General features: G+C 37.0%; 1 protein-coding gene across 1 annotated transcript in view; it reads right to left on the bottom strand.

Annotated features, from left to right (window-relative positions):
* Positions 1-413: 413 nt before the first annotated feature.
* Positions 414-13,900, bottom strand: part of CSTF3 (cleavage stimulation factor subunit 3) — a 57,307-nt gene continuing 43,820 nt past the window's right edge. The window contains exons 9-21 of the mRNA XM_068945248.1: positions 13,161-13,238; positions 12,791-12,953; positions 12,138-12,247; positions 11,649-11,765; positions 10,334-10,408; positions 8,868-9,011; positions 8,669-8,771; positions 6,368-6,437; positions 4,890-5,085; positions 2,937-3,090; positions 2,427-2,521; positions 2,242-2,302; positions 414-1,116 (exon numbers count right to left, since the gene is read on the bottom strand). Coding sequence (XP_068801349.1) covers positions 914-1,116; positions 2,242-2,302; positions 2,427-2,521; positions 2,937-3,090; positions 4,890-5,085; positions 6,368-6,437; positions 8,669-8,771; positions 8,868-9,011; positions 10,334-10,408; positions 11,649-11,765; positions 12,138-12,247; positions 12,791-12,953; positions 13,161-13,238 — 1,569 coding nt within the window. The 3' untranslated portion in view covers positions 414-913. The remainder of the gene's footprint in view (positions 1,117-2,241; positions 2,303-2,426; positions 2,522-2,936; positions 3,091-4,889; positions 5,086-6,367; positions 6,438-8,668; positions 8,772-8,867; positions 9,012-10,333; positions 10,409-11,648; positions 11,766-12,137; positions 12,248-12,790; positions 12,954-13,160; positions 13,239-13,900) is intronic.

The following is a 13,900-nucleotide window of genomic DNA, read 5'->3' as shown; positions in this document are numbered from 1 at the left end:
AAGTATGCATAGGAAGTGCTTCAAAAGTTCATATACCATTTTTTTTTTCTGTTAGCTTGTTTCAAAACAACAGGTTAAACTATGTAGCTAATATAGTAACATTTAGCTTTGTACATCATTAAATAGAAGACCAATGCAGTTTATCCAGGGCCAGACTGTGTTAACTATTACTCCTGGGCAATCCACATTAGAAACATGTATTGCAACTGTCTTATTATGCTGTCGTCTTTAACCAGTCATGGCACTCAGAGCAAAACTATGCTGTATTTTCTAGAAAAAAATGAAAGAAAAATTAATTATAGTATATATGGGCTCATCAGTTTCCTGTGATGGTTTTACTTCAAAAGCAATGTTAATAAGAATTTAGAGTGAATATTTAGAAAAAACTATTTGAATAAAACCAGAATAAGGCATGATGTTATCGATATCCTTTTATTTTAAAGGAATGTGTTTTTTCCATTTTCAACTACAAAACAGATTCCATACATTCTGCCATAAATAAAAATGAACAATAAGGCAGGACACTACATGAACAAACTGAGAACAACTGTTTTCCAGAAAGTGTGAATTAAAAATGCTTCACAATTATAAGCCATCCAGTTTTTAAAATAAAACTGTTGAAAACCCACAAGATTTCAAGTGGTCAGTGTGAACATCCTTGAAGAAAGAACAAAATGCAGTTTAGTCATTTTGCCCTTTTGTTTTTGGAAACCTAATTTTGTTCCGCGCACGTTCTGAGATTGTTCTGTCTGTTTTCGGTTCAAGAACAATATGGGAGAAGAGGCACCACAGTAACAAAACCATTTTCAAGATTATTTTTGTTTGCAGCTGTCCCTTTTAAATGCTTGACTTTTAAGAGACAGATGAACTCAATGCAAGTCTTTGTCTATCACAGTAGAATTGCAGACTTGTTTCACCGGATTCTCTTTTGTTGTCGTGCTCTGTAAATGTCATGTACGGGGGGAACTACTGATCCTTTCTCCTCATCGTCATCAGAATCTTCATTTGGTCTCTTGACAGCCTTATTGAGCATAGCGTTATTTTCCACAGGTCCGTTGCCTTCCACAGTTATTTCAGGTAGGCCTCCAGTAATTATTCTTACAGCTTCATCAACAGCTGTAAAACAAGAAAAACTAGTTTAATTTGTGCAGCTAAGTTCTCTGATTAGAAAGGCATTTCAGCAAAGTTGAATAGAATTTCAGGTATGCTTTTGGAGTAAGAAAAAAAGTTTAAAAAAAAAAAAAAGGCCTTCAAACAGGGACACCAAAATGGATACATAGTAGAGATTTCTGGAACACAAGGAATTATTTCACTTTATTTCTTCTACAGAAGTTAGGAGGAAGAATTAAATCTCAACTCTCTAAACCTTTTATCTGTGGCAAACACTAATTATAAAGTAAATGCTGCTGGTTCAAATTGAGACTTCCCTTTACGCAAGTATTGAGGTCAGTTAAGTTTTATTAAGCTTAACAAAATAAGAAAGCTTAGTGGGAAACCATGCACATAGTTCATGCTTCATCAGAAAGAAGCCTAGCAAGTCAGTTTCTGCTTATGACCAGAGACAGAAAGCCTGAAAAAATATCATATAATTTAAATAGAAGGTGCTTTATTTTCCCTCTAAACAAAACTAAATCCTAGCTTTGTCTCTGATCATGTTTCTTAAAGTAACAGAGGCGGATGAGAAGTTGCATATTAATCCTCTGCCGTAGTAGTTTACATGAAGGCTGGGGTATGGATCTGTACTCTGTTAATATTTTAGAATTTGCCTCTTTTGTAGCAGCTAAGATAATACAATTCAAGAATTGTTATCAAACACTGCAACAATCTGCATTCTGAGTCATGTCTAACAATGGACTTTACATACTGCAAATTTGTAGTTTAATGAGTTACAATTCTTATACAAATAGAGATGATGCCTTGCTTCTTCTAAAGTATATTTGGAAAATCATTTCTTTAATGTTTACCACATAAATTGCATAATTAGGCATGTTGTTATTAAAGTAGCAGCTGGTGATTCTCAGCTTTTTTACTTTTTGTTGATCTCCCCCCAGTTACACGTGCACACATCTCCTATGTAGATTCCAATCTACAAACATAGGCAATTCAACAGCATATTCTTAAGTAATCATTACATGTCTGCATTTGTAAATGAGGTCTGGGCTTTAGACTGTGATATACATATGCAAAATAAAAATTACATGTGGCACTACTACAGACTCACAGAGTGAACAAATTACTTACTTTCTGGCAATTTGCATCTTCTGAATATCTCCATGAGTTCATCCACTTGAACGAAGGGACCCTGTTAATTTGGGAAAAAAAAGAAAAAAAAAGTTTGGAAAATTAATTAGAGTGCATACTGTGCTTCTGTCAAAACAGAATTGCTTCTAACTTTTTGAAGTTTTTCAGAATGAATTAAAACAAACCTGAAAACAAACAGGAGGGGGCAGGAGCTTCATTAGAACTACAGCTGCTGGTGGAACAGGAAATACACCACCTGGTACAGGATGTAAACCTGGAGCTGTGAAAAAAGAACTGTGTGACTCCAGTGTATGACTGCTAGACTTGGATTACTTCAACAGCATTATTCCTTGGTGCAAATAATCACCAACCTGTCACTGTTGCCTCTACTAACTGAGTATCGTTCAGTCAGTGATCTGAAATCTATGAGCAGCGTCTATAACAGCTTCTTACCATTTGCAAGCTCCCAAACTACATCTTCATATGACCTTAGTTTTAAGCAAAAAATCTATGCCTTTAGCAATGCAATTAAACAACAGCCTGAAACTTAAGTATATGTTGAGATCACTGATGATTATAAAGTCTCCATGACTAGGTTTACTAAACACAGGGGAATTACCTGGTAAGAAGGAGCACAGGTAAACATCTTGCCTGTAGGTGAACTATAGCCACTTTGGACTGAACATCTGACTTACGTGCTAAGTGTCTTGGCTGAAATGGAATCATTTGTTGAGTGTCTGGTTTTGGATATTCTGGTTTTCTGTCTACTTCATCTTTGAGAACAGGCACGATGGAAGGCGCAACCACAGGGTCTGGAATTATAGCTGCCAGCTTGGCACGGGAGACATCCTGCAAAAGCCAATTAAAGAGCATTGAACTTGGCTGGATTATATTGCTGTTTAAATTGCAGAACAAAATCTTTCTCTAGACCAGTCACTGATTCTCACTTCATCATAATTATATCAGAAGTCCTTTTAGAAGACCATCTGAGCAAAGCCCGTGTATTTTTGTCAAACATTTTAGTCCCACAGTGGCCCAGTTGGGAATGGAAACACTTGTTCTTGGTACAGAATGGACCCTATCGATAATTTTTCAATTGCATTTTTTTTTTGTTTTTTTTTTTTTTTTAAACATTTAGGTGAACAGGTGCAAACCACTAAGCCTTCACAACTATCATGTCTCCTTCATTTCATTCCCTAGATTGCTTTAGCTAGAAAAGAAATCAAACATAAGGAATTCAGTAGGCATGGAAAATACCAGTTCAAATGGCATGTTACAAGCAACAGAAATCAGCCCAAGGGCTGAATAATCATAGGTGCACCACCTAGAATGCATTTATAAAGACATACCATCTTGCAGGCACAACTGTAACTTCAGAAATAACTTTATCCTGATTGGTTTTCAAGAAAAACATTTAATGGCTCAGCATCAATCATGTTTCCACCCATTGGAGATTATTTTAAAACCATGTGAAGACCAACACCTCAGCTCTTTTGCTAACCTTGATTACTTTTTTTCCAAAACTATTTTTCTATGTAAGAGAGAAACTGAAGCTTAGATACTACTTTTGAAAGACATGAACTGAAGGCTCCCTTCCTCCTCACATAAGTAGGAGGCAAAGAGTTCCTCCAACAGAGCTGTTTTTGCTCAAGTTGTCTGCCAGTCTATTTTACATCATGGTACAAAAAAAGATGACATTTTATTCTGTCCTAATTGTTTTCCAAAGCTTTATAGACTCCCACAAGACTAAAATAGCAGTTAAAGTAAATGTGGTCAAAAACAGAGATGGAAGACCACCGTATACAGTTTTCTGGCCTAGAAGGTAAATTAATTTCGAAATAGTAGCATTGAAGGACTTTAACCATAATAATTAAAGAAAAGCAGGCAACCACTGAGCTCTGTAGTAATCTTCTCAGTCATTTGCAGTAATCATTAGGATTGCAGTTTGTTTGTTCTGATCCGGTTCTCAACGAGTGAAGGAGCTTTGCCATCAACTAGAATGGAAGGGCAAGAGCGGTATTTCATGTTCATGTCCTGATTCTAAAACCTTCCAAACATATTTTGCTTTATGAACAAACTCAGGACTAAGTCTGAAGTAGGGGCTTGAGGCTGAGTGTTAAGGGCACAAACATGTATCAAACTTTCAGTGGAAAGATGAGAAGTAGATATGAATATGTGAAGTTGCATCTGCTAGTCATATTCCTGGTCCCTTTCTGCAGTTGGCCTGCAAAGCCTGGAGCTCTGCTGCTCAACAAGGGTGTCCCTGGGGAGCACCGTTAGCTTAAGTTTCTCTCCAGTCTTAACGCGAGAGTTAAGTTCATCCCTAGCAATACCTCAGTGGAGTTGCAATGGAACTCAGCTGGCCGCCTGCTTTCATTCTGGTCTGGCCCAGCAGTGTTCCAGCTAGAGATTATGGCTAGAGATTAAAAGGCTTAATAACTGCCTGATTTTGCTTTCACTGAAGCACAGTGCCAAAAAGTAGCCAAAGCAAACACTGATAACTAGACCAAGAGAAAAGAAGAGAAAGCCAACCTGGCCTCTCTTACTGCTTTTCTATCAAAGAAAAAAAAAAAGTAAGGCAAGTGCTAAATAAAGAATTGCATAAACTTGCTAGGACTGAAAGAATAATAGTAAAATTATCTACTTACCTTATAACCAAGAGCCTTAAGTTCACTTGCTGAACAAGGGTACAAATCCATGAACTTATACCTGTCTACCAGCAGAGCTGTTTCTTTACCCTCGTATTCTTCCTTGAACGCCGTAAACCTCCGTTTTTCAACCTTCAGTATGCTAGCTAGATCACCAATGTTACTTTCGAAAGCTAAAAACCGAGCCCAGATTTCTCTGTAAGAGAACAGATACATAGGACAGGTGCTAAAGGAGAAAGCATTACTGGTCATACCCCAATTACAAAACCATACAACATGAGAGATTCTAATGAGGTAATCTGGGACATATTACCATTTATATTATTTATTTTAGATGCACCTAATATCCTCCCAGTGCCTTAGATATTTCTGTAAAATCTTCCAATCTAGTGGATCATAAAGGACTTTAAAGCTTATCTCTGCAGTAGACCTTTTTCTAGAAAGGAAAGGATTACTGGAGTGAATGACTTCAATAGCATTTGAGGTAAGTTTTTAGCATCATTGTAAGAGGCACGAATGGTCTTTACTCCTCCTGCTACACAGAATTTTATTCCAACTCTGATGCATCAAGGACTTTTCAACACAGATTGTGATTTAATTCACCTTCAGGGATTCGCATATTCTATTCAGCAAGAGCAACACCAAAGTACATGATAGGCAGTACTTCAGAATTTTACATAGCCTAAAATGTATATTTATGAGACAGTAAATTATTACTTCTTTATGGAAAATCTCACATATAATTTAGGCAACATCTGACCATATTTCTGGACTTGATTCAACTTTCATTTTAGCTTTGGAGCTCAGTTTTGAGGAAGATTCTGCTTTTAAACTATTTTGATTTTTCTCTTTTAAAATAGGCATAAATATGTCTCAAAAAAAAAAAAAAAGAGCATAGGATGGAGATGCACAGCAACGCAACATTTGATTTCTCTGCTTTGATGCTTATGTCAACCAGAGTAACAATGGTTAATAGCTTCTTACTTGGAGTGCAAAGGGTTTGGCAATCATTTTAGGAGAAATCAATTTTTAAAATAGTAATGAAAACGTGCCACTGAGTGGTTATTTTCAAGTGTTTTCTTGTCCTTTCACTATTTTATTTTTGATTGTCTGGAAGTTTTTCAACATTCCTCCACAAATTCCTGACTCACCTACCGTGCTCCTGAAAAACGTCCTCAACTCCCTCTCCCCATCTGTCTGAAGCAGGTAGTGAGTGATACATGTCATTAGCCATGCCCGTTACCATGCAGGAAGATTTTGCATGCTATCCTCAACTAATGAATTTCACTGCAAGTAGGACAGGAGCTTTCACAACTCTGTCATACTTGTGGCTATTTTAGACAGTATTAAGAGGGGAAGGAACACTTGCAGCTAATTTTGCCCTGCTGTTCATTTTCTTTTAACTTATTTGTAATGTTTGTTTTTGAAAGGATTTATGTATTATTTTTAGTGTAGTGAAACTGCTTTTGCAGACATACCCAGATTTCTCAGGTGGGAGGCTCCCTGAAGTTAAAACACGTTCAAACAAAACTCTTGTATTATTGTCCTCTTAAAAACAGAAAGAAAAAAGAAAAATCACACTGAGTAAAGTATATTAAAGACAATTTAAAATAACTTCCATTCAAAGAGATGTGTACACTGAATTAAATAAGAGGGCTGACATTCTGATACCCAGATGTGAATTTTGGTAAATAGGAAAAATTCCAAACACCTGCATAAAGCTTTTACCAAAAGAAAGTAAATTCTATTGTCAATTTCTTATTTGAAAGTCGTTGATAGCAACAAGCCAATTCTAATATAAATTCTTTTATGACAGCATAGCTATTGCGTGATATCTCTCATAATTTTTATCAGGCCTTTCAATTACTTCCCTTTTAAATTAGGGCAATATTAACATATTTCTCAGATGTATATTCCTCAAAAACGCTCACAAAAAATTATTACAACTGGTTTTCAGTTTGCAGTTAGCCTTTGCCTTTGTACTCTTCCAGCTGAGGGGAAGGAATGGTTGTTTTCTTCTTAAAAACTGCTAGCTTCTACCTCGTCTCTCTTGCTAAATATTCTAGCATATCTTATATTTATGGAAGTCCAGAAGTTCAACAATGAATTTTTTAGTTTCTAAATAAAGTCTGCTGGGTTGTTTCTGTCAGGAAAAGGAACACAAGGACATGACAACAGTACCCAGACTGCAGGGCTACATAAAGCATTTGTATTCCGTTAGAAGTTAATGTGTTTAACATGTATACGTGTATAATAATCATTACTACACATCAGTAGCCTGTGAGCAAGATGTTCAGGTTTGGGTTCAGACCCAGTCAGCTTTTTGCTGCTTGGCTGCCTCGTCCTAAGCGCATGAAGAGGCAATACTAACAGCTGCTATCACTGATCTCAGCGTTTTGTAGGTACCCGTTAGAGCAGAGTATGTTAATGACTTGGGTCAGTTATTGCACAGATGCTTCTTCAAGCAGGGCTAATGCAAGAGCCTTTCACTTTTACTTTCTACTTCCTGGCCTTTGTGCAGCTCAAGAGGAAGGCAGCAGGGGCTAAGTTTGTTGCTGAGGAAAACAGACACCACGATTTGTTTTTCAAAGATGCTCTCTTAGGTGGAATAAGGCAGAGCAATACTCACACTGGAGAGTTTTAAGATAATTTTTCTGATGACGATCTATGAAAAAGCATTGCAGATATTCATGTAGGCCTAACATAATTTCTCTCAAAATTAAATATACTTTGGCTGGAAAAATCTTCTTGTTCTCAGCTCACAGAAGAAAAGAGTTTTACATCTATTCAAACTTTCAGAGTCTGAAACAAAAGATGCTGCAGCCTGACAAGAGAGTCGCACTGATGTCTGCAAAACACACTGAAAAGTTTAGAAGATTCAGAAGTACAGCTACCTGCAGCCACCACTCAGGTCAGCTAGAGAGAGGCCCTCTTGAATAAATACCTAAAGAAACCTGTAAATGTAATGGGTCCTCGGCAGACACGACTGGGCAGAGGGAGAGCTTGGGACCAACCACTTTCCTTGCTCTTTGTTAATTCACCATAACACACACACCAGGACAGTTCCAAACAAAGGTCGCTCTCAGCTTGCACTCTCTGCTGCAGCTCTGGTTTCTGCTCACACCGCGATGAACTCCCGTGTTGGGAAAGCCTGCGCAGATACCTGCCACCGCACCAGGCACCCCAGCCCTCCTCCACCTCCATGCCTGACGCGCAGGGATCCTCTGCGCCCTGAGCACACCCTGCTCTTGGCTTTGGCTCCCCTGCAACTCCCCAGCAGGGCAGTTATCTCAAGCTGGCTCACACTACTGCTTTCAAATCTTGCTCATCTCATCTATTTGGGGAGCAGGAGTTGAAATTAATGCAAATGAAAGTCAATGAAATGTCTGCTAGTATGGAACAAGCAATCCATCGCTTCTCTCATGCTAATTTCAACCTCCTACTAATCTTTTTGCCCAGGATTTAGCTTTCTCAGTATATTTCCACTGTTTACAGCAGATGCAGTAAAACTGCTGCAGAGCAAATTAGGCAGCAATTTGGAAAGTTCACTGTCTTCTGTTTAGTAGAGTTAAGATCTCATGTCAATCAGTAAATTTCTGGAACTTCAGAGTGGACAAAACGGCGGGGTTTTTTTGAACTAATTACTGAGCTTTATGAAGAGGTTTCATTGCCCTTCAAGAAAGAATTAAAACTAGAAAACAAATAACTTGGCCTGGAGCCAAACTCACAGAGAAGGCAAATTAATGTTTCATGACTACCTCTCAAAGCTTAAAACTTACCATTAAGGTGAGATAGGTAGTCAATATATGCCAGTACATATTCTGGAATGTCCCCATATTTTTTCAGCCCTAGCTCAAAAATCTTAAAGGCCACAGACTTATCCTGTAAACATTAAAAGAAAAAAAAAAGTTATTAGCTTTAGTGAGCTAGACACCATACTGAGAGTTCCTTAGTATCAAACTGAGCATCTATAATTACCTTACTACAATAATACTCCATTAAAGCTGCTGTAACATAGACATGATGGCGGGTCCGGGCATCCTCTCTTGCTTTCTTAAATATCATTCTTCCAGATTTTATGCCTTCTGCTCGCCTCGCAAATTTCATGTATTGGATATAAACCTAAGGTGTATATTAATATTTATATAGTATCACTGCTAACAAAGAGTGCTAAGATATAGTAAAGTCTCTGGTTATATCTAAAATCATCTCTACTCACAAAAAACAGTTAACAATTCATAATAGAAATGAACAAAATTGTGTTGGGCCTCTACGTTGTCACACTATAAATACTAAGGCAAAGCTTTTTATAGACCTTTTTAAAAACAGAAAATACCTAAGACTGAGACCCTAAAATGACAATAATATGCAAAATTTTTGAGGCCGGGGAAGTAAGTAGGTGAATGTAATATAGGTGATGTAATTTATATAAGCTGGTACCTTCAGAGAACTAGGTCATTTGCTTCTTCTAAAAATAACAATTTTGCAATAAAGTTAGGACATCCATAAGACTAAAAAAGGCAAAAAGCCTATTTCAGCATTTTTATGTATATTATGGTATCCAAGATACAAATCATCCCAGCTTCACCTGACCAACAAAATAATGACGGTGCTGTTTAATTCAGTGGCCAGTTTGTGATTTGCCTTTCTTGGGGATTTAATTTTCCTTCACTCTGAATTAGATCACAGATTACAGTGTTCCTTAAATAGTAGGATCTGGTATGTGAATTTTCATAAATGATCCATGTATAATGAACACAGCATGTCAGTAAATGGACATCTTTCCTCTGACACTGACCTGTTGCTTCATTTTAGACCTCAGACCTTTTTCCTTTCCATGCTTTGTCATGTTTATTTTTAAACTACGTAACTTTTTGAGGGCAGGTTACATTCCCTACCATTTGTTCAGCACCAGCACAGCTGGCCCTACAAACAATATTGTTTACTTATAACTTAAGTAAATGTACAGCAATACACTTTGATATTTATGTGGTGCATTTCAAATTTCTTTGCAAGCTACACATACACTGAAATCAATACAATACATTTCTCTGTAGGAAGGACAATGGACAAAAGCAATGTGCTTTTCGTAAGTTAGGTGAGGGAAAGTGAAATTTTAGTTGAGCCAACAAAACATACACCAATGCGTATGAGCTGCTTCATGACATCTTTAGTATCTTCATTTAATATCTTCATAGTTTAAGAGATTCTCCAAAAGACACACTGGGGAAAAGTGCACAGGACTTAATGTATCTAAGTGGATTATATGGCTATAATCATCAACCTCACCGAAATTTCCATCTAATTCCATCACCTTAGTACTCTGCCTGCTAAATCATCCTCGTGACCCCGTGAACTCCTGCAAGTACTTCCCCATTCTCTGAGAGTACTCAGTTCACGATCTATGCAAATGTGGAAAAACTCAATACTATGGATCAGCTTACCAGAGTGGGATCAATATCTTCTATAGCCAAGAGTCTGTTATATATGCTGTGTACTTTTTCATACTTCATTCGACTCTAAGTAAGCACAAAAGAAACACAGACTGCTTTGTAATACAAAAGAATTATAGAACTTTTATATTAATCATTTAAAAGTTAATAATACTCTCACAAATCACTTCTGAGAATGCAAAAAACAACTTGCAGAACAATCCTAAAAGTTTTTGCTTTTTTCCTCAATTAGACGTTACACATGGTCAATCGGTGGTTTAGTTACTCAGATGCATTTTTTTTGTCTTGTGCAGTCATTTTTTTACTTTCTGCATTCTATTCTTAGTAGTGCTTACACACATGCTTTTCAAGAATCTCTGAATTCTGTTTTTTAATACAATAACACAGCAGCAGAACTGCCATTCAGGTGCTGGGATAAGACAACTGCTTCCCTTACCTCCAACTAAAAGCAACTTGCAGAGCAGCTAGGAAAACCACCTTCTTCACTCCAGAACTTACACATTTCCAATAATTCACTCTGTTCGTTGCTAGCTGCAGACCTGTTATAAGCTTTATGCAACTTCAAAGAAATTAAATAGCCAGTATGCTTGGATACAAGAGGTGTGCCGAAAGCCAAGAGAGTTTTTTCCTTTCAGGGGTGAAGATTTGTTTGCTGCTGTTCTCAGGACCTTACTGAAAACTCTTCCACGTTATAATAAGTGGAAAAATACTACCTCAGTGCAGTTCACCTACACAGCACTCCAGAGTCCTCAGCTGATCAGCGGGAAAGGGTCTGCCTTCTTGATAGGTCATGTGCAAAAACAACCATTGTTGGGGGGCATTACTCATTCCTGAGACTGTGTAATAAGGTGGTAACCAGGTAGGGTGAACACATTTCTCAAGACGACAACAATATAGGGTGCCTCCCATCCTCCATCAGAGCCATGGGAATACAAATACTAAAGCCCCAAGAATTAGATAGGAAAGGTGTTCTTTATCCCCATTTTAAAAGCAAAGAAGCCGATGCCCCAGTAAGTGTAAATCTATGAGTCTTCAACTTCACAGTCATTTGAAAAAATAAAGTCAATACTTAAGTGGAAAGACCCATTGGATCTTCCAAAAATATTTTAACTAATACTACAAGCCTTTCTTCCTCCGTTTTGTTAGCTCGGCCTAAGAAACACTGAACAAGGTTAAGGCTAGAGGAATCAGTAAGTTCATTCTATAAAAGCTCTGTACATACAGTATGTTTCAAATAAACAACATTTTTGAAGATAAAATTTTGGTTTTTTGATTATAACTTCAGTATGTGACTATTTTTGCTCACCTCTTCATAATCTGCATATGCAAAATAAAGAAGCATATTCTTCTTTAATAAAGTGCTGATTGCTCTTTCATAAATATTAGCAGCCTCATCACTGAAAAGTTTAGCATTGTTCATGTCCTGTTATAAAATAAACATGACGTTATGAGCATTTAACAGCTGTGACAATGAAGGCCAAACCATGGAATATTTTCCATCCACGAAAAGTCTCAGTGAACTTCAAACAAATGCTCCAAAAAAGAGATACTCTAAAACTGGCAAAGACTAAAACAGTTTTTCATAATTCTTACCTCACATATAAAGATTTTTATTTCTCAAAATAGCATACAATTTAAAATTCTGAACATGACAATTTAAGATGCTAAAAAAAAAAAACAAACAAACTTTTTTCCCCTCTTGGTTCTTAAATATTTCAGGAAAAATGAATAGGAGTATACTGTGTCAAAGTAATGAAATAAGAAAGAAAAACAAGTTTTATGGCAATCTTCTTACCCCTTTTTCAGCTAGCAGCTTACTGGATTGCTCAAGGTATTGTGCAGCTTCATACCAGATATCTGGGTGGTGTCCCAGAACCAAAAGACATTGCTCATATGCAAACATAACTAGGGGAAAAAGAAGTAAGAAACATTCTTTGTATATTATCACAGAGATAGTACCATCTTACACAATGGAAGTATGAAACACATAAAACAGCAAATAATTTAGATGCTGTTAACACTAATGGGCTCTGAATAGAAGAATCACACCTTGCAATTCTTTCAGTCTTCAAGGACTTTATGAATCATAAACAGCAGCTAAAACCTGTCTCCTCCACGCAGGATGTGAGCATCAACCATAAAAAACAGATCCACCTGACTACTTACAAGAGAACAAGCTGTGATCCACCATTTCCTGATCTCAGTGAAAGTTCAGTGGCACATGACTGTAGCACAGTACCCCAAAAATCAAAGTATTAGGCGCAGCTTAGTTTAAGCAAAATCTAACTAGTAGTTAAAACAAACACACACACACCTAGCTCAAGAAAGGAAAGAAAAAGTTGATCAACTTCTGCTACAGCATGATCACTGACAACACTAAAACGCGTTATTACTTCCACTGGAGATCATTAATGGAGCTAAGAAATACAATTCTGCACATCTAATTACCTCTTTTTGTTATGAGAGTTTGATCTTCTGTACGCAGAGGATTGCTCTTTTCCCACTGGATGTACTTCTTCCACATGTCCACCTGCTGAGCCTCCTGGGGGGTATTTTGTGGGGGGACAGAGGGAGCATTGCGATCCAGACCTTTCATAACTGTCTCATATTCCTGAAACAGAAAAAGCAGCATTTGGAATAGCAGATTTAAACACTCAAAACATTTATTTTACCTTATGCTTTATAAAACTGATGAAAATGTTTTAGCATACCAACTTTATCAGTCTAACAAACGCTTCTATATTTGAAATTAAGAACTAAATTTAATGCTAGCTTGTAGAATTAAATAGAACAAAGAAAAACCGACAGAAGTGTGTACCTTTGCAACACGTCGTGCATTCATATAATCTCTACTCCTGTCTTCAATCATCTTCTTAGCTAAGTGAATATTGATTCCCTGGAAAAAGACAAAAAAAGGAACCGGTAATGTGCAATTTCGCTTTCGAACTACTGAATCTTATTTCATACAGAAAGGAGCTTGAAAGGGAAAGCAAAAGTGAGCAAAAAGGTTTAAAAAAAAAAAAAAAAAAGATGTACAAGTACCAATCTCAAAAGGTCCTGGATTTCTCATATTAGACATACCACAAACAGGCAGGAACTTATTTATGATAGAATAAACTCACTACTAAAAATCAGCTATCTGAGGCATCTCAAAGTATTTTTAATCTTATCAATTATAACTTACAAACCATAATGAACTTTACATAAATCTGATGGGGGAGAAAGCAGTAGAAAGACCGTATTGGTGAATTAATTTTTTTCTCTTTAAATAATGGCCAATGCCTACTCAAAGAGGGACAGTTCCCTACCTTACTGCCACTTGCTATTTACCAGGTGAAAACTGAGACTGCATATGAGCCAATTCAAGAGAATGAGTCTTCTTGGACAGAAATTAAAGCCAAAGCTCAAAGCTCTGCCTATGTCCTATTTCCCTCTACGCCTGAAGTAACTGACAGTTTTTAAAAGTGATTATAGTTAACATATGCTCTGCCATAAACGTACCTTTGTCAACTCAGAGACTGGAGAATACCCCAAGCAGCAATACCTGTTCAGGACCAT

This window comes from Struthio camelus, chromosome 5 (genome assembly GCF_040807025.1).
Source record: "Struthio camelus isolate bStrCam1 chromosome 5, bStrCam1.hap1, whole genome shotgun sequence".
Classification (NCBI taxonomy): Eukaryota; Metazoa; Chordata; class Aves; order Struthioniformes; family Struthionidae; genus Struthio; species Struthio camelus.
Note: the sequence above shows the minus strand (reverse complement) of the source record. Positions and strands in the feature narration are given on the sequence as shown.